General features: G+C 41.1%; 1 protein-coding gene across 15 annotated transcripts in view; it reads left to right on the top strand.

The window, feature by feature from the left end:
• The window catches only part of HIVEP1 (HIVEP zinc finger 1), a 131859-nt gene extending 112500 nt beyond the window's left edge, over positions 1 to 19359 (top strand). For 11 of the 15 annotated variants that reach the window (XM_051799130.1, XM_051799132.1, XM_051799131.1 and 8 more), the window contains 2 exons: positions 6687 to 7204; positions 10166 to 11942. In XM_051799130.1, coding sequence (XP_051655090.1) covers positions 6687 to 7204; positions 10166 to 11341 — 1694 coding nt within the window. In that variant the 3' untranslated portion in view covers positions 11342 to 11942. The other 4 variants (XR_007906566.1, XR_007906565.1, XM_051799125.1 and 1 more) reach the window with 4 other exon arrangements.
• Positions 19360 to 21536: the final 2177 nt, after the last annotated feature.

Below are 21536 nucleotides of genomic sequence, written 5' to 3'. Positions count from 1 at the left end.
GTGAAAATAAATGAAAATCCTTGCAATAATATCCTCCTTTTACGAAGAGAATGGAAGGCTGATTCTGTATAGATTACAATAAGATTTTTTTTTTGTTGTCAGTATCAGTGTCTAGCCTTCAACTAGATGTGTTAGGTGTGCTGAACCCTTACACCTACAGCCTGACAATAGACTACCTAGTGCTAGGCTTGATTTACAATATACAGGTCACTTAGGAAGGTTTTGGTGTAAATAATCTGTTTAAGCAGTGGCTGCTGTTCTTTTGGTTTGATTTACTTCATTACTTCTCATGCTTTTAGGAGTGAAAGTCAAACACCCTCAGATTTTTTTTTTCTCATTTCTGAGGAGCCCTGGCAATTACCAGTCTGAATTTAACCCAGTAGATGTCACTATGAGTCCTGTTTGAAGGTGGTGAGCAGTGGACAGGAGATGAAGCAAGGCTGAAATCAGTTAATTAAAGCCTATGAACAGATTTAGAATGACAGAAAAACAGCAAGGTCAGGTATAGATGCTAGCACTGTTTGCTGTACTTTTTTTTCACCTTCATAAGAATTTGTTTGAATGGTTGTGGATCAGTCTATTACAAGACTAACACAACGGGTGAAAAGCAGGTCTAAGCTGTAATTATTTAGAAGAGTAGAGAGACTTGATGACATAGAGACCTTACTTTCAATTTGTGGTCATATAATGTCATACTGAGAAATACTTCTGCCTTTCTTACTGTAGTCTACATTTTTTCTTGAGTTTGATGGAGAATATATAAATCAGATTATTTTTAAATGCTTTTACATAGCTATTAATTCCTAACTGAAGATAATTCCAGAATTTGAGGTGATTTGGATTACTCTGAGGCTTTGTATTAATCAGATGCTATAAACCAATAAATGCAGTAAATTTAAATTTAGATGTTAATAGATAGTGAGTAGATACTTAGTAAGCTACGTCTTTAATCTGCATAAGTAGAGCTAATAGGAATGCTGTCATTGTCTACGTAACTGTACATTTTCTTAGGAATGTGTAAAACTGAACAGTCTGGACTTGTATTTTCAGGTCTTTCTTGTCTTTCTGCGAGTGAAAGAATGACAATGAATATTTTGCTCTTTATGTGAAAATCTACTTAAATATGATTAAGTTATAACCAAATATGACTAAGTTATAAGCTGTTGAACTTTATCACTGGATTTGGTAGAGAAATTGCTAAGTCTGTAGCAGGTCCTCGATAAGTCAGGTTGTGTGGCAATAATATTGCAACTAAAATTAAAAGCTGAGACTCTGAAGAACCTTTGTTTTAGTGCTTTGCAGTATGGTGATAGTTAAAAGTACATAGGGAGACCTATTTCAGTTACCTAATTCATAGCATCCCAACTGGAAAAAGTAGTATGTGGATTTATCAGCTCCAGGCACTTCACTAATGGACATACTAGGATGCTGATAATTCCAACTAATGCTATTGTGCTAAAGAACTTACAGCTTTTTCTGTTCCACTTCGGGGTAAAATGCCGGTAATCACAGAGCCTTAGCCAACAAGCTCATCATCACCACAAACACAGTACGGAGCTCACTAACTGAGGACCAAAAGCAAAATAAATGAAGGACTAAGATGATTTTTTGACGATGATTTCTATATGTCAATACATAGGATTAAAAACTCAGTTTTCTTAAAAATAGTTGTAGCTCGTGTGCAGGCAAAATACCCAGTCAAAAGTTTAGTCCATGTTTCTGTTATGCCTTTCTTTCCATCTGTTCCTAATTTTTGCAGAGTTCAGGTCTGTAGACAAAGTGCACTTTCTCCTGTGAAGTCCAGGAAGAAGAAAGAGTCTTTCTAGGGGTTTAAAAGACAAGGTTGCAGCAGTTGACAGAGAATGAGAGGCATTCCCTATTCTTCCAAAAAGACTATTCATAAAAAATTGAGGCTGTCTTGAACAGTCTTTCTGTTAAAATGGTGAGAGTTGAGTTACAAATTCAAAAGAGAAGTAGCTTTCATAAGCCTTTACTTAATAGTGTGAAACATTTTTCCTGTTTTCTTTTTTTAAAAAAGAAACTGTGAACTTTCATGCCAAAAGCCATTTCTCCATATGTTAGTGGCCTTTAAATTTATGACACATCCTTCATTCTAAAATATCGCACACTGTTTTACAACTTCATACAAAGTTAAACACAGAAGTAATTTTGTTCCCTTTGGAAATTGAGTCAGTTCTAGTTTTATATATATACATACATGTGTGTGTATATATATATACATATGTATATATATAGGCTACATAAGCATATGGTAATAATTGTGCATAGTTCAAGATAGGAAGCAAAGAATTAATTTTTCCGCAATTAAAACTGCAAGGGAACTTTAGTAGGCAGTGTGCTTGGAAAAGAGTCTTTCAGCACAAGGAGTGGTCACAGCCTCAGCCCGATGCCTCCTTCAGAGAAGATCCATTACCTGCCTGGGTCTTCCAGCCTGATGAAACTGCATCATCATGTCCTCTCACAGCTCCACACTGATACTTAACGGGATCACTGATTGCAAAAGCTGGGGCACCTCTTGTTTCAGCAACCATACATGCAGGTATAAAAGCCAGAGCAGTGTGTTCCTTTGTGCATTGCCAGAACAAGCAAGTCAGGAATTTTTTTTCTCATCTGATGTTGCAAAGCGGTGTGGGAGTAAGGGAACTACATTCATTGCTGTCACCTCGCCTACACTGCAGGCTCTGGCTCCAGGTAACCACACTCAAATAGAAGCTGGCAAATGCACAAAGGGTGGAGGTAAACAGGGAAACAATAGAGGGAAATGATATCCCATGGAGTTCTGCATGTAAGGAATCTGTGTTGCACACACAGTTCCCCTTTTACTTTCCATGGTTTTATTCTAGAAAGCCGAGATGTATGCAGAAAATTCCTACATAAGCAGCAATTGCTAGTAAATCCCAAAGCATTTTTAAGTGTTGATTTGAAAAAAGATTGTTTCTTCTTGTAAATCGGGGCATTGTTTGCACATATGTTTTCCTTGCTTTGCAAATGTGACAAGTCAGTCTAATCACTTCAGGTAGTTCCGCTTGCCAGTAAAAACAGTCATTTGTGATTGACAGGAGCTTTCATAGAAAATGTGATTCATGTGGAGAGAGGGAGAAAAAAGAATGGAATCAGTAGGATTTCCCAGAGAATAGTTATGTGATGTTGGTAAAAAGATTGAAGTTAAGAGAGAGTCCAGAGTGAATTATAAGACTTTGCAATGCTCCCTGCATTATTTAAGGAGTTGTAGGATCGTGTGGATCACCCTTTAGATGTAACGCACAGAAAAGTCTTTGGGATCTGTTACAGATGCATTGAGGGAATCACAAATCACAGAATATTCTGAGCTGGAAGGGACCCATAAGGATCATTGAGTCCAACTCCTCGCCCCCCACAGTACAGCCCGAGGAATCACACCATGTGCCTGAGAACATTGTCCAAATACTTCTTGAAGTCTGGCAGGCTTGATGCTGTGACCGCTTCCCTGGGGAGACTGTTCAGTGCCCAACCACCTTCTGGTAAAGAACCTGTTTCTAGTTTCCAACCTAAACCTCCCCTGACACAGTTTCATGCTATTCCCTTGGGTCCTGTCACTGTTCATCACAGAGAAGAGATCAGTGCCTGCCCCTCCTCTTCCCCTCATGAGAAAGTTGTAGACTGCAATGAGGTCTCTCCTCAGTCTCCTCTTCTTCAGGCTGAACACACCAAGTGTTAGGCCACTCCTCATACGGTTTTCCCTCAAAAGGCCCTTCACCATCTTCATTGCCCTCCTTTGGACACTCTCTAATGGCTTAATGTCTTTCTTATATTGTGGTGCCCAAAACTGCACACAATATTCAAGGTGAGGCCGCAGCAGTGCAGAGCAGAGTGGGACAATCCCCTCCCTCGACGGGTTGTGCCTGATGCCTGATGCTTTACCTGATGTCCCCAGGACACAGTTGGCCTTCCTGGCTGCCAGGGCACTGCTAACTCGTATTACACTTGCCATTGACCAGGACTCCCACGTCCTTTCCACGGCACTGCTTTCCGGCTTCTCATTCTCCAGTCTGTCCGTATATCCAGGGTTGCCCCATGCCAGGTGCAGAATCCAGCATTTGTCCTTGTTGACCTTCATATGGTTGGTGATTGTCCAGTCCTCTAATTTGTCAAGGTCTCTGTAGGCCCTCCCTACCTTCCAGGGAGTCAACAGCTCCTCCCAGTCTTGTGTCATCTGCAAACTTGCTTAGTGTCTTTTCCAGTCCTGTGTCTAAGTCGTTTATGAAGATATTGAAGAGCATGGGGCCTAAGGTGAAGCCCTGTGGAACCCCACTAGTGACAGTTCGCCAGTCTGATGTCACCCCATTCACTGTTACCCTCTGTGCTCAATCCGTGAGCCAATTGCTCACCCACCACATGATGTGTTTATCCAGCTGTGTGCTGGACATTTTGTCCAGAAGGATCCTGGGAGAGACAGTATCAAAAGCTTTACTGACATCCAAAAAGATTACATCTGCTGGCTTCCCTTGATCAACTAGGTGGGTTACCTTGTCATAAAAGGAAATCAGGTTTGGTGAGCAGGACTTTCCCCTCATGAAGCCAGAATAATCTTCTCCATAACCTTACCAGGCACTGAAGTGAGACTAACAGGCCAGTAGTTTCCAGAGTCATCCTTCTTGCCCTTCTTGAAAATTGGGAAAACATTAGCCAGCTTCTGGTCAACTGAGACTTCTCCAGATTCCCAAGACCATTAAAAAATCATCAAGAGAGGCCTCACGATGACATCAGCCAGCTCTTTAAGTATTCTCAGATAAATCCCATCAGGCCCCATAGACTTATAGGGATCCAGCTGGAGCAGCAGATCCCTCACAACTTCAGGGTCAACTGGGAGTTTTTCATTCTCACAGCCATGGTCTTCCAGCTCAGGGCACTGGAACCCCACCTAGCCCATCATCAGCGTTGAAGACAGAGGTAATTGTTTCCTTTCAGAAATCAAACATATGTAGAGGTTCTAACATTTTTGCAAATTAATGGTGAAGAAACACTGTTTGTGTGAAGAATAGAAATGACAGAAGTGTATATATAGAAAAAAAAGTCTAATAAGTCCATGTGTTATTGTTAATAGTATTTTTAACACTCCTACTTGCCATAGTTTTGGAATGGACCTCACTGAAGCAATGTTTCTACTAAAATGTATTTTTTATTTCGAACAGCTTTGTCTGTGAATGAGAATTATAAATGAAGACTATTTAAAATTCTAAAAAAATATTTCTATTAGGATCATTCCAATGACCTGGAGGATTTGGGGTATTTTTAATAACGTCTGACATGTTAGTATCTGCCATAGTGAGTGGAGAAAATCTACAGTTTCCATATTTAGTTAATGTACAAATTACTGTGTAGGCAAAGAGGGGCAAAGTCATTATAGAGGGATTTTTTCAAAGAAGCTATTAGTTTCATTCCTAATTGCATTGCTCATTTGAAACCATAAAGGCTTGTAATGCTGTGTAACTTATTTAAAGGTAGCTCAATTAAACCCATTTATTTTACCTGGAGTTCAAGGTACTTATTTTGGTTTTGGTAACAGCAGCCTAAAGTATAGGTAGTAGGTTTGACTTCTTTTAAGGGTCTGATTTTTTTCAGAATTGTTCATTTTGATGTTAAGTTGCTGTGTAGATTTCCCTAGAACAGGATCTCTGAGATTTTAACTAACCAGCCCTCATGGCTTTTACAGAGCCAAATGATTTTTATGCTGATATTTTTTTTTGGACAGCTCAACAGACAGACCTTTAATCAAATACAAAATATTAGTTCATTCAAAGCATTTTGTCTTTTGTAAAATATGATCCCAAACAGTCTGGCTTGGAATCAGTACAGCAGATGGGATTTTCTGTCACTTTACTAAAGACAATTTTTTCTTTCCAAGTCATGATACAAAAGAAGGTGAAAAGCTGCAGTAGAACTGTATTTAGTAGAGAAATTTACCACTAGACAGCAGTTTAGCTTTAAGACTTGAAGTCAGGAGGGCTTCTTCATGTGAACAAAGATTCATGCATAGGTAAATTTTGATCAGATTAGGGCTTTCTTGCCTCCTAGTACATCTTGGGTGATTTGTTCATAAACCTTGCAAAACATTAGCAAAGTGAAGAAATCTGGTAAAGTCTAATTTTGCTCTCTTTTGCCTGTTAACGAGACAGATTCCTGACTAACAGCCTCCAGTCTTTCTGTTTGCGTCCTTCAAAAACCTTTGCAGTAGTGATTCATATTAGGTACAAGGACACCCACCACCCACTTATGAGTCAGAACCAGCTAGAGAATATCCCACTGCTAAGGTTGACAGACCAGCTTCATATATCGTCACTGGGAACCTAATGAACCAGGAATCTGCTCACTTCTCCCCAAGCGAAAGAGCGAAGGGTGACTTTGATCAAATGGTTATAAATGGCTTAAAAGAAAACAGCCAAATCCAGAAGCTTAAAAACAATACAGAAGCAGAAGATGAAAGATTATGTACTGTATAGTTAAATATGTACAGTGGAAAATAAAAATAAAAATTAAAGTCTTCCCTGGTTTTTTGATACAATGGGATGTGACTGAAAAATACATATGCCATTTGCTTTTTTACTGTTTCTAGTTGCTCTCTCCCTCTTCCTTCCCAGTCAGTCCAGGACCTTCATTGTCTTACCTTCTAATTCCCACTTTTGCAGGTGAGAAGCAAAGAATTGGGTATGACCGGTCAGGATATGATGTGGAGGAGTCTGATGGTGGAGATGAAGATGAAAATGACAATGAAGATGATGATGAAGACAGCCAGGCTGAGTCAGTGCTATCCACAACCCCCTCAGTGACGGCCAGCCCCCAGCATCACCCCTCTCGAAACAGCCTGCAGGATGCCGCCAGCACCGATGAAGACATCAGACTTCCAGACTGTTTTGCGGGGGTTCACACGGACTCCATGGATGGTCTGCCAAAGGCGCTGCTGACGAAAATGACCGTCCTTAGCACAGTGCAGTCAGTTAGCAGGACCTCCAGTTCACCAGCAGAATTCACCCATCAGGAAGCACACGAGGATAAAGCCCAAGAGAGAGGAGCAGATCCACACAGTGCTAGTGTGGCACTGACGGACATCGTTCCTACGTCCCCAGGTCGACATATGTCTGTGGATTACCCCGATCCAGAAACATCCTTGGGCCATTCCTTAATATCAACTGCAACTCTTACAAAGGTAGGAGTGCCTGACTCCAGGGAGGAGAACAGGATTTTAAACCCTCTTTCTGAAGATCTTCTTAGAGATTTTTGAAAGATCAAAATGTTTGCCTTTCCTTTTATTCTTAAAGTTGTTGGATGTTGAGTCTTTCAGAAGAGTTGAAAGTAATCAAAGCACAAATGTGTAGGACTCTAGAAACAAGGATGTTGTAGGAGCACTGCTTTTCAAATGCTTTGATTTGATTGTATTCTTCCTGAAAAGATTAATTGTAATATGGTCATTTCAGCTGATGTTTGGAGCTGGTAGATTGTATTACAAATAAGAAGGAAATAACAGATATGGCATAAACAATATGTTTGTTATTCCACATGTGTCCACAATATGGACAATGGGAATAAACATATGGGAATGGACAATATGGACAATTATGGGAATAAAGATATGCTGGTGGTTATGAAGTTTTCGGAGAAAAGTGATAGAATTCCGAAGTCTTTTCACTCTGAAATATGATGATATAATAATTGGTGATTCCCAAGGGAAATTAATCTAGTCTCAAAGGTTTTTGCCTTATCACTATAAAAAAATTATGCAATTGCTTATATCTCCTCCAAATATGCTTAATAGTAGAATTAGAAAGAGTACCAGATGTTCAAGGAAACTAGGAGATTGCCTTTGCACAATAGCAAAAGGAGAGATGAACACAGAACTGAGACCTCTCAGTGCTCTCAGTTTTTCTCCAAACTGAATATTTTAATCAGAAAAGGATAAGTTTTGCCTATGCATGTGCTAGACACACAGCTTTTCAAAGAGTGTGCAGAAAGATGAGGTCAGTCTGTGTGCAAGGCTGCAGGACCGTTCAGTAATTTTGGCCGCTGTTGTCTTTAAAACTCTGCCTAGGAAATCACAGAAGGGAACTGGCAGGTGTTAAGCCTTTTTACTATTCAGTAGTAGTTTTAATGCACTCTGTTGGAGATGGTACAAGTCACATACCCAACTGACCCTAAAGTTATCTCTTGAAATTTGAATTCTTATTGCAAACCATGAAGGCATTTGAGCTTTTCAGAATACTACTCAGAAAAATGTGATGCAAAATGTAGTTTAATTAAAGGGATAATTAAAGTACTGCCTTCTCCATGATAAATGAAACATTATATAGAATCATATCATCTGGGTTGGGAAAGACCCTTAAGATCATTGAGTCCAACCATAAACCTAACTTTGCATGCAGTTATAGAAAAACCAGTATCAGGAAATTTTCAAAAACATAAACAGTAAGTAAAAACTTAATTCTGCTTTAAGTACTTATTGACTTGTTTTTTCTTTGGAAATCCGTACTACTAGATTTACTTTTTACGAAGTTTAAGATAGCTAACTATTGGCAAGAAGAAACAGTAAAAATTATTGCTGCATTGCATTGTTTGACAGAGGTTCATTTCTGCTTGTAAGAACTGTGAGTTCATGTGGCAAATGTAAATTGGAGCAAGTTTCTGGTGTGACAGAGAATAAAACAAAGTCGTCTTTGGTCATCGTATATACCTTCCAGAAAAGGGGTAGGGTCTTTAATTTGGATTTTGAGTTCCAGTTGTTGCCAATGGATACAAGAAAGACATTTAACTGAGTTTACTCTCTCATTAAGTAGAACCACAGAAACCTCAAGTAAATATTCATACAATTAAAAAAGGTCTTCATTTATATAGCTCTAATAATTGTCTACATTAATATATTAAAATTTACCAAAAAACCCAGAAGGCATGTAAGTAATACAAGGCAGCAGTTCCTTTCCAGACTACCTGCTCCTTTCCCAGACCAAAAGAAGTGGCAGCCTTGTGTCTCTGATGGTTCATCTGCAGTCTGTTCCTGTTGTGAATGGGTGTGGATCCCAGTTCTTGTGATCAAGACAAGGAGCCAACACAGCTCCGGAAGGCTGTTGTATGTTCCTTTGAAAGTATCCCTACCAGTTTATCAAGATTTATTGAGAGATGTCAGTTCTGAGAAAGATGCTGTCTACATTCTGACACCCATCTTCCCGTTTAGACTGGTTGTCACTGCATAGTCAGTTAATCATATTCTCCCTTAACCAACATTTCCTACAGCAGTTTTCAGAAGCATTTCTGTTTGTTTGTCCATTTTGTGCCTGCTCTAGAGATCTCTTGAGAGTTCGGTCAAAACTACAGAATTACTGTTTAGGACTATATAAACTAAGTAAGGTTGCACCACTCTTTGTGTGTTATGAATATGCCTAAAACTAAAAGCTAACTGTGACATTGCAGTTGCACTTCAAGACCACTCATTTTAGGAGCTTTTAGGAAAGGCATTGCCAGCCTTGGTCAGTAAAAGACTATATGAGGAGAAAAGGGATTATCAGACCAGGTGTGCGCACCAAATAAATCACGGTAAGCAGAGGCAGCAATGGGATGTGAGTCCCACATCTCAGTCCAGCATCCAACTATTACCTCCACCGGTGCAGGAGCTGTAGTTGTCATCCATCTCTTGTAATTGCATATCTCCTGTCTTGCTACTTTAGAAGCACCTACAGACAAATGTGCCATGATGCTGCCTCTGCCTGCCAGAGGCTGTAATGCCTTCAGGAGAGGAACCCAGTGCATCAAAAATGCCAGCTTATGCTTATTTAACCTTCTTGCATCAGGTGATTTCCACATAAAACAGTTCTCCAAAGCCTTCTCACTTCTTAAAAAAACTCATAGAAAAGATATTCAGCAATGTTTTTGAGTATTAGTGTTTGAGAGAAATTAAGCAGGCTAATTAGGAGAGGAAAATTCAATTAGTGGGTGAGGAAGAAGTCAGAAAAAGAAAGGAAGGATATCAGTTCATTGTTCAAGTTGAGCAGCATATACTATGAACCAGTTTGTTGTTTTTAGTTAAAAGGGGGTATGAAGCATTCCAGCTACCTTGTGTTTTCATTGCACTGGGGGGTAGTGGTGGCTGCTGCATTAACACACCTGTGTTGTTCTCTCCCAGAGCATGCCCTCCATCAGTTCCTCCTCCTCGCTGGCAGACCACAGCATGCAGACAACAGCGCCGTCACTCTACACCGAAATCTCTGAGGAGAACCTGGCCAGGTCCCTGCAGCAGGCTGCCGAGCTGAGGGCTCCCCAGACTCACCTCTTCAGCCACCTCCCTCTGCACTCACAGCGGCAAGCCAAGGCACCCTACGGCATGGTACCCGTCGGAGGCATCCAGGTGGTCCCCGCCGGCCTGGCCACCTACTCCACCTTCGTTCCCATCCAGGCCGGGCCGGTGCAGCTCACTATCCCAGCCGTTAGTGTGATTCACAGAACTACCAGCGCCCTTGGTGAGGCAGGTGGCGCGGCCGCTGGCACCACCACAAATCCCATGGGGGTTGCCGAGGTGAACAGCATGGTGCCATGCATTCCCATTGGCCAGGTGAGCGTTCCAGGCATTCAGGGTCTCAGCACGCCCAACCTACAGCCTCTGCCACCTCTGGGCATGGAGACAGTGAACATAGTGGGCCTGGCAAACACCAACATCGCCCCACAGATGCGCCCTTCAGGAATTACCCTCAACGCTGTGGGCCTCCAGGTGCTGACCGCTGGCACGGCCCCACAGGGCACCCCCAGCCCACAGGCACACATTCCTGGCCTGCAGATACTGAACATCGCCCTGCCGACCCTCATTCCCTCCGTCAGCCCCGCCAGCGCTGAGGGACATGGAGCCTCTGAGGCACCTACTACAGGCAGCAAAGCCTGCGAGGTCCAGCTGGAGCCAGCTCCTGTTGGCTTCCCTGCGGCCGAGGTCGGCCAGCCCAGCCGGGATGCTTCTCCTCAGGTGGTGGCTGGCGGCCAGCAGTATGGTGGGAAGAGCCATCCTGAGCCCACCCCACTGACCAACCTCGAGCAACCCATTGGTCCAGGGAAAGTGGATCCTGAAAAGACTGACCTCGTGAACCCTACCAAGCCAAAGCGTGACCTCCCTTCCCACCAGGTGAAGAGGGCTACCCCAGCAGAGCCCCACTCCAAGGTGAATCCCAACACATTAACCAAGTCCCCGGTCCACCGAACTGTCACCCCGGACAGACAGGTACACAGGCCAGCTGCCCCGCCCCGGCAGCAAAACACGGTGCAGTTTAGCGATGGCAGCAGTGACGATGAGGATAGACTTGTAATAGCAACCTAGTTTTTGTTTTGCATTGTGTTTTTATTTTTAGGGATTTTTTGGGTTTTTTTAATAACACTTACAGGTTTCTTTGCAAACCTTCTTTTCCTTAAAGCACATTTTTCTGACACAAACCCATTACTAATCTTCGTGCAATCATGAACTCTTGACCAATAATTGTTGTTCCTTGTCAGCTCCAGCCATTTTTGTACATGTTGTATAGACGATTGTGCCTTTTTGGAGTTTTATGTTTAGAAACCTGTACAGATTGTTGAATATATATATATAATATATATATATATAAAATATGTATATTAAACCCGGGTAGTTGCTTGTGTTTAGTAAGTAAACATCCTATGTCAGATAAATAAAGAATTAAATTATATGTTGCACTGTTAAATGTAAATTTTTATGGCTGTGGGACAAAGTTTCTGTGTACAGATCTAGTATGTAAAACTCCATATTTATTGTATCCATATTAGTCTTGGAAAAGGGTCTGTCCATCTTTCTTGTGTAAGACGGTAGCTTTACACTTCAAAGAGAAATACAGTATCTGTGTTACAAAATATTACAGTAAAATTTTGTTTACTGACTTTACCATTGCTTATGTTGTGCCTTCTTGATGCAGCCCGGTAGTTGGAGAGGCGCCTGACTTGTTCCTTTCAGTACCCTTCAAGCTGCATTCAGCTTGAAAGGATCTGGTGGTGGTGTATTCCCCTGTGGTTCCACCTGCCGTGGCAGAGAGAGAGAGAGAGTATGCTCATCAGGCTTGCTTGGAGAGCAATCTTCTGTTTCAAAACATCCGGTGATGGCGGAATGGGGAGGGAGTCCTTCAGCTTTTTGTAGAGCGAGCATCCATCCACCCCAGTTTTTTGCCTAATTAAAATTTGAAGACTTACCTGAAGGAAAACAGCAAAAGGGTCAAGATGAAATATTTTTTTATATGTAACCTTGAACTATAAACCCACTTTTTATTGATATTAAAATGTTGTTACACAAGAAAGGAATAATTCTTTGTGTGTTAATTGCAAAATCCACCATACAGTTGGTGAAAATGCCACTGCCGTAATGAGGATTTGGCATTACCATCAACATATTGCAAGACTGCTTTTCAGGTGATCTTCATTTACAGGTAGACAAAGCCATTTTCTCCCTCAATTTGGCTTTGTCTTATTCATGCAGGGCAAAAAAAAGGGACGAGAGGTCTTACACATACAAATAATGTGCCATTACATCAACAAACCTGTCATGGGCATACAAAAAACCATGGATGGATCCCAGAATAATGAAATTTAACAAAATTCTTCACTATTTTTGCACATAGTGAAAACAATGTAAAGTATACCATGTATACCACTACATTTTTGAGGCGTTCAACTACTGCAGGAGACACTGTCACAAGTTACAAGGCTAAACATTCCTAGAAGTTTCAAATTGACATTGGATTTGTGCTGTAATTTTTAAATGGATTTGGTTTCCTGCTGTGTCCTCATATCACATTCTTACATAAGTTTATATAAGAACTTTAACAACAAATTCCAGTAGAAAACTGGAAGATGTAAATTAAAAGCATGATCACCTTTATGGAAATAACAAGGATGAGTGCGTATAAAACAACTGGAAGAACAGGGTAGGAAGCAAATCTGGAAAAAATATTGGGAGTGAACCTGAAAGTGAGCTGGGCTTCATTGTGCACAGATTAACTCCTATACCCAGCTCAGAGAAGTAATTCATACTGCTCGTATTCAAGAACAGCACTATCCTAGATCCATTTTTAACTTTACACCAGCTTTTGTACTGTACTCACATTGTACTCGTTACATTATTCCATTACGGTGTGTTGTAAAACTGTAGGCGATGTTGAATGAGCTTTATTAACTTTCAGAAAGAGTGCTTCAGTGCCAAGAAATCATTTTTACTACTTGTGATTATCAGCCAGTTGTACTAATCTAGCAATTAGAAACACGCATATTAGAAAGGAGAAATTACTCTCGTTTCTGACATAATGTAGGTAAAATTTCTTACCGTTCAGAGCCTCGCTGAGGGCCCAAGCACCTGAACGACAAAGTACTCTGAACTCACATTGAACTTAATGAGAGTTAAGAGTACTCGGCACCCTGCAGCGCTGGACTTCAAATTTTTGAGTGTCTTATGTGCAGCCACTGTGTAAAATGTCACTGTGCATTTGTATGTTCTTTTTATAAACATGTAGTAGTGATGTCAATGTGTCTTAAATCATTATCATTTATACCTATGTGAAATTACCTGAACCAGCCAAAGTTGAAAACAAAACACTGCTGTCTTACATGTGCTTTGAGAGCCTGAAGCTTTTTCTAGCAGAATCAAGTGATGGTTTGTAGCTAATGAAATCAGGAAATTTTGCATTAGTTTTAGCATCTTTGAAATGGACACTTACACTTAGCAGTAAACTAGAACTATGCTGATTAATTTGAGCATATTTGTCTACAGCATGACTAAAAAAAGATGACTGAATCAGATTTACACCAAAGTAAAAGTATCTCCAAAATTTTGAATGCCATCACAAGTTATTACCATTTCTCTGAGTTTTTTAAGGCAGCAGTAGGTAAGAAATTGCTGTTCCACATGCCCTGAAGTATGATTTTATTAAACTCAAGAGATTTACTGTGTACACATCTTAAATATTTACTTGACTAGCAATTTGTGGTGTGCTCATTTTCTGCTCAGGATTAATTCCAGGAAGTCACTAATTTAACAGAAAATTTAACCTGGTGAACCAGGTGATCTGCATCTGTATTTTCTGTTCTAGGTGTTTTGAAGACATCAAGGTCAAGAGATGAAAGCAGTATCTTGAAGAGTAAAAATGACATGACAAGAGATATGTCATAAAGAGGAATGTTAAGACGTGTCATTTGGTAAGTTAATAGCAGGACAATAGAGAAAAAGGACCAAGAGAATGGGTACTGATTCAGCTAAGGCCCAGAAGTTGTGAGTTGCATCTGAGGATGTCAAGGTGCAGATTGAGAGGTCTGGGGACAGATACTGAATCATCACACTTACCCAGGCAGAGCAGACAAGCCATATTTGAAGCAGTAACTCCACTAACAAAGATTAGGAGGTAGTTGCGGATGTATGTAATGTTGTTCAAATAGAAGTTGAAGGAGATCACTTTTCTAGAAGACAGATGTTTGTGGTCCCAAATGTTATACTATTTCACTACCTTCTAGCATGTTTCCAAATGTATATTCCTTAAGATGCCTCTACAACTTGTGCAAAAGGAAAAAAAAACAACAAAGTAGGAGTGTGACCAGACCTGGGAGATTAAACTCCGTTCCTCTCCTCTGTTAGTGTTTAGCAGTTCATTTTAATCATGCATGTAACCAACATCTATACTATATGTCAGCATACATATAGTATGTATATATACTATACACGTGGGTGTCCTGCATCAGCACAAGCCTGTGACTGCTGCATTAGCAATTATGTTTTCATTCTGAATTAATTCCTTTTATTTTAAATTTTGTTCTATCTTTATTCTCTTGTCCGGAGTCATTAGTGATAGAGCATTCGCCTTGCCGCAAGGATTCTTCTGTTCAAAGCAGTAGCAAACATCTGAGATATCTGCCAGTGCAGGATTAGGCTGCTCTTCAGATGGTGTGAATTATCACAGCTGAATTGGAGTAAATATCACCGGGGCTGTTTACTCAGCCATCAATTTTTAACAGCTCTATCACATATCCTCTGGCAAATCCAGCACAGCTGTTTAAACATTAGAAGGCCAAAACAAGTGTTGCTCCTCAGTGTACCCAGGCACAGTCTGGCATCTTTACACAACCTGTTCCCATCAAGAGAGTGCAAGCAGGTGCTAGCTAAAGGCTAGGTACAAATACAGCTACAGTACATGGCGCAGTCAGCTTCTATGAGACCCATGCAGATGCTTCCCTGTGATTTGCCAGAAGCTCTCACTAGAAAAAGAACCAACCAGTGGCCAGTAGCTCTTCTCTTTTGATTCAGACCTCACTTGATTTCTCATTGCAATACATGGTGCTTGCTGGTGATGTGGGTACCTGATTTTGAAGGCAGCATGTCCATATAATAATAACAACAGGTTTGGAACATGAACTCTATTAGAAGTGTCTATGTTTCCCATTTGGGCTTTAATAAGCTACAGCATGACCTACTTGTCACTCCTTAGGACAAAAACTAAACCAGAGACGGACGCTTTTCATGTAAGCGGCATCAGATCTTTTGACCTGTAGCATTACATCCCCAGACACAACTCCAAACTCCTGGACCGTGGCTGGAATAAAGCAAACTCTACTAGGTTCAGGGATGCCCTGCCCTGCATTGATTACTGCTGCTGTTCACACCTTTGCTCCTTTTCTTTCTCAAGTAATTTGCTGAGCTTCAGGTTGCTGTAAATTATGCCCTGAGGCTAGAGCAGCCCACAGTTGGTCCATATCACCAGTCCCCTGCCAGAAAGTCTGACAGCAGTGTTTTGCATACAAACAAATTCAAGTGCCCATCACATGCGTTTCATCTCAGACAACCTAGTTAGGGTGAACACAATGTGGCCCACCTCAAAGATATATCATAAAACAAAGACTACCATGCTTTACACTTCACGAAATGTTTTGTGTGGTTTCTTAAACAGATTTATCTTGCCTTGAGTTTACTGACATATATGTTAAACAGAACATAAAATTAATTTGTCACTATACATTTTATTCCAGAAGTCTTTATTTTTTTGCAAAATAATCCCCACTAAGGCTTTATAAACACTGTAGTTTAAACGTGTAAACTGCCCTTCAGTCATGTGTTTAACATGGGGACAGTTTCATCAAAACAGAAAAAAATCCCTCAGTTTTAGCATGAGTGACTTGCCAAAAGCCGTGGAAACCAAACAATCCACAAGTAAGATTGCTCCCTCAAGATACTCTTCAACTGATTTAGCTGATGGGCCACTGCTTCTGTTGCTTTTGAAAGATCCTCTGAGACCAATATGACCATCTCATAGCAGGGAATCCTTTCCTTGCTTTCATGGTTAATAATATGAATAATAGGTGTCACCAACTTAGGTGACTTGTGGTCAGTGTCTAGTTGTGGATGTTAAATTATGAATTACTTAAAATAACAACTTAGAATTGTCTTCCCATGTCTTAGGGAAATTTCCTTTCCTTGTAAGGAGGCTCAGCACACACAGATGGCCTTTTTTTAATGATACAGAAAATACCAAAGATTTACACCTGATAGAAACCATTTATGGCTTATATCTTTGAAGATGAGGCCACTGTCTTAGGTCTAGACTCTGGATTGCTAATTCTGATTTAGGATGAGAATAAACTACTTTAAAGTACTTCAAATTGATTATTAGGTAATTTTATATGAAATGACCGTGTGTGGATGACCAAACCGCAGCAAGGATGTAACAGCATGCAATTAATTGAATGGATGTTCATGTTTTGTTCCAGAAATGCTGAATCAAAAAAAAAAATCTTTATGGCAAAGGTGCTATTGCCATCATGTTCGTCCATCCACTTCTCCTCTCTATACTGGCCTGACTACTCAAAATGTTAGGAGATGGCTGGTGATTTTCAGATATTCCATGAGATGTAAGGAAGCCACACTAGCTGAAAGATGGCAAGGCTTTGCATTCCTACAGTTCAGTCATGGAAACAAAACTTAGAGTTCTAAGATGAGTCAATTAGCTAGGCATGCTTAGTTTTCTTTGGTAATAGTAGGCTTGTTTTTCCCAATAAGGTCAAATGTTAAGGCTTGTTTGGTTTTGTGGCTGTACTCTTTAGTGTATTTGAAATCCATTACCACGGGTAAGGCATTTGTGCTGGAAACAGGCCAACCAAAGGCTGTTTGTAAAGCAGAATGCCCCCAGCATTTCCTCTTTTTGTTAAGTTAAGGCAGTTACAACATCCCTTTGGGCTTCAGAAGTTCCATTTGCAGGTCATTCAGGTCTAAGCTGCTTTGGTGTTGGTACCTAAATACCTTGCCGTTGGATTCCTCCTGAGAAGCAAAGCATTTGACATAGGTGACAGCTACATCTCTTATACAACAGCTCTCTAAAAACAATCACTGACTGCTGAGAGAGTTGGTCCCCACCCCATCAGATCCCTGCTCCAGATGCAGACATGCAAGTGAGTTCACAGCCCTTGCTTGCACAGGACTTGTCCCCATCGCAGCAACAGCACCCCCACCTTCATGAGGGGGTTTCCCCGGGGTGCCTGTGTAAGGCAGGAGTCATCCTTGGATGAGAATGTGCAGGGAGGGACCCAGCATGGAGGGACCATCATTGTGAACATCCACTCACCTCCCAGGAGCAGAGGGCCACAGAGAACCTCTAAAGATTTTACTCAGTGCCAGGCCTCGTGCAGGTGTAGATTTTGAAAAAGGAGTTAGGCATCATTGCAGGGGCATTGGAATAGATAACCTTTAAAAGGTTAACTCAAACATGATTTCTATGAACAGGACCTACCCAGATCCAAAGCAGCTAAGTGGAAAGCCATCATCTTGAGACTTAACCCTTTCCATTCCTTATGATCAAGGTACATCAAGTCAAAATGAAGTATTAAAAGGCACCTTTTGACAGAAATTTTTGACAAATCAGGAGGAATTTTGACATGAAGCCAAAATTCCCTGTTTGAACAGAAAATTACTATAGTTCCTGTTCCTGCTAATGCTCAAAAACTCACCAGCCTGAGCTGCTGCCTGTCTGGCACCCAGCTCTTCTCCACATGATTAAGCAACAAGGCAGTTTGCTTCAGGAACACTGTGTCCAGAGAGGTCATACCCTTTATACAATGCAATCACGAGGTCTTCATTCTGAACACATGAGTGTGAGGAGAAGGAGTTGGTGATGTCCACTTCTTACACGCTCTGCCACCAATACTGCAGTGGTGGCACCCTTTGCCACTCCATCTGTGAGGTGTGAGGAAAAGTAGAGTCACCATCCTCTCACGGGAGGCTGAAGGACACTAGTGCTGCACCAGCTCTCTCCTCGTCATCCAGGGACTATATAGCAAGGGGGGGTGGGCACCTTCATTGGTTACACCTCTTTCCCAGGAGGCTGCTCCAAGCTCCTGTGCTCTAGCCAGACCAGCTGCAGGCACTTGCTGGCAGAAACGAGGCCATGAGAGAAGAAAGAAAAACGAAGCTGCAAGACAGAGCAAGCCAGGGAGAGCATTGTGTTGTAGCCAGGCTGTTAGGTTGTTTGGGCACAGGAAGGCAGCTCTTGTATTTCAGACCTGTTACCCAGTGTTAGGTGTGTCCCTCGTTTGCAAAAACAGTTTAGGTGCCAGAACAGAGGCAAATGTTGAAACAGTGCCTCTTTGCAAAACAGAAGTCATGTTTTCATCTGGACACCAGACAGTTTTGCTCCACCAAAATATCAAGTGGGTGGTTCAGAAACCATTTTTGACACTTAGAGGTTTAAATTTTGTTTCTCTCTTTGTTTATTCGCATACCTATAATCATCCATGACTCTTTCTTATTTACAGTGTTCAGAGCAAGAGCTCACACAGCTAATGCTGATTAATTCTGCTGGACTGGATAACTGGCTCCCCTGTGGATATCCTGTTTTCCTGTGAATCATCATTCCTTCTTGAGACATCCTCCAACTCAGATCAAAGATCCAGAATGTATTAGATATGAAGACATCAGACAGCTCAAACAAATTAGAAAAGACACACACAAAGAAATGCATCCCAGTTGTCCCTCCTGTCCTGCTGAAAACTGGTACAGTGAACACAATTCTATGCACTTGATACAAAAGGATAAAGACAAAAGGAAGAAAAAAAGAGAGAGACTTTGGAAATGTAGTTTACCCAGAGACTTCTACAAATTGCCCTTTCTAGGTATTTGCACTTTTGTACTTATCTAGTTTTCCCTTGCAGTTGGAAACTCCTCAGGCTAGATCCTCATCTGATGGAAACTGAGATCCGTGAGCTTCAGCAAGAACTGCACTAACTGCATCAGCAGAGGACTTGGTACTTTCCATTTAAGTATTGAGCCTTGCCTACAAAAACACAAATTAAAGGAACATGAAAACCTGTTGTCTGTTTTTTTCAAGTTTATGTAGTCTGTTGTGTCCTCTTTGGTTTTATTCAATTTTTCATTTAGCTATATGAACAGCTGAAAAGATCCTGTAGCAGTGAAATGCCAAAACCTAAGGTCGTGAGGTCAAACTAGATTATCTTAATAGTCTCTTCTCCTCTTGCAATCTTTGAACACAGGTTTTATCTGATAAGGGAGTTAAAGTCTTTATTTCAGCAACGTTTGATCTTGAAGATTGCACAAATAATTAGTCTTTTAAGATTCTGAACTTCTTTTAAAATAGAATTTTAAACTCTCCTTTTAATGGATGCCTTTTAATCCTCATGTTTAAGAATAAGAGCCATGTTTGATCTAAGATGACATACAATGTGTTTGGATAGTAAGAGAGACCATTTTTATGGGAGTGTTTGAACAATATATTGTGTTTTTTCAAGAAGCTGTTCCTCCAGTCAGTGAAAAGTACTGAATGAAGGACTAAAGGACAGTCCTTTTGCTGTCATTAAGGTCATATCAAAGGAAGATAAAATGTGCTGCTCTTACATCTTAGAGTGCACTGTGTCAGGCTTTTAGTCCTAGAATTCTAAGTCTTCTATTAACCTTCTACACTTGAAGGGGAAAAGAAACACTTTTAACCTTACACACTTTGAACACTCACTTAAAGGCTGTGGAGGGAAGAACACTCAGCAGGAATACACTCTGCAAACACTCATCAAAATCATTAGATCTGCATATTCTTAATCAATGAGGTTTTGGCAAAATAAAGGGGGGCGTTTTTTATCCAGACGATAGTTTGTCCAAGTCCCTGGGTGGGGTTCAGCTGTTTCTGTTTTCTTTGAGGAAAAATGTCCTCAAGGTCTGGTGCTGAGTTGTTCTTTGCCTCCAAGAAAAACCCCAGTGTGGGAGTAGCAGCATATGGCAGGGTTTGAGAGGCATGTGAACTGAGCCCAAAGTTTGCCCCTTGCTGCAGCTTCCCTGTCTGGGGCAGCCATCAGAGCCACTGCAACCATCCAAAGGAGTTGGGAGTGGGTTTGAAGGAATAAGGGCCAAATAACATGAAAAAGATAACCCTCTACATAGAAACAGAAACCTCATTGCCCACTCCTGAGAACAAAGAGATAATCCTTTTTGTTTTCATAATAAGTGGAATTTCTGTTGTTTTCATGACCTTCCCCCTTTAATTGGACCCATGTATACAATACACATGTGCTTAGCAATGCACTGGAAATAATGATAACATCATTTTCCAACTTTTTTAAGAGAAAGGGGGGCAATTGTTGGTCTGTCCAATCTAGAAAGCAATCTGTAGATGCCAGGTGGGAATACCACAGCATAGTCTTGAAACTTCACTGGACATGTAGAACATTATACCAGATGCTTTACCTCCCCCAGATTCCTCTCTGTCTGTTCATCCAGGTCAGTGATGAGGGAGCTGGACACTGCTGACTTGTTACCCAGGTGCCAGCTGATGCCTCAAAATGGTTCAGACTTCCACTTCATCCTACTAGGGACCATTTATTGAGCACAAGTTTTGTTCTGTATGTGCACGATAATGCAATTTTGTGACTTGGGCTGGAAGGGACCTTAAAGATCATCCAGTTCCAACCACCCCTGCCATGGGCAGGGTTGCCACCCCATGTGGAGTACTGACCAGACAATAAAGCTATCTGAATAATGATGGTGCCAAACCATCAATGCCCAGGGGAGAAGTGGAGCTGGGCTAGGTTTGCGTGTGTCTCACTAGCAATTGTCTTGTGAGTTTCTGGCACAGGCATAAAAGAGAGAACTGTCTGAGAAAGGGGTGGACTTTGATGCTTTGGAGGGTGATAGCAAATACTTCTAAAATATTTGTTTGGGTCAGAAAATTAAGACAAAGAAGACAAAGCCTGGCCTCTGCGTTGTCGTTATCATGAGCAGTCTCCTGCTGCCTTCAGGAGAGCCAGGATTTCACTCATGGATTCTTAAGGCTGGTGCAGAAAGAATATGTTACAACAGAGCATGGGTATTTCTGGCACAATGGGGATTGCTTTTAATGACACCAGAAAGTGATTTTTTTTTTTTTTTTAACCCAGCATTGCTCCTTCAAGCAAATTAAAATCCGATACATTTGCATTTCTACATGTCATTAAACCGGCCACCTACTGCAGTGCCTAAAGCTTGTGTCTGCTGGAAAGAC

Source organism: Manacus candei, unplaced genomic scaffold (genome assembly GCF_025592945.1).
Source record: "Manacus candei isolate 608988 ecotype Guabito, Panama unplaced genomic scaffold, ASM2559294v1 h1tg000049l, whole genome shotgun sequence".
NCBI lineage: Eukaryota > Metazoa > Chordata > Aves > Passeriformes > Pipridae > Manacus > Manacus candei.
This window is presented reverse-complemented; position numbering and strand designations above follow the sequence as displayed.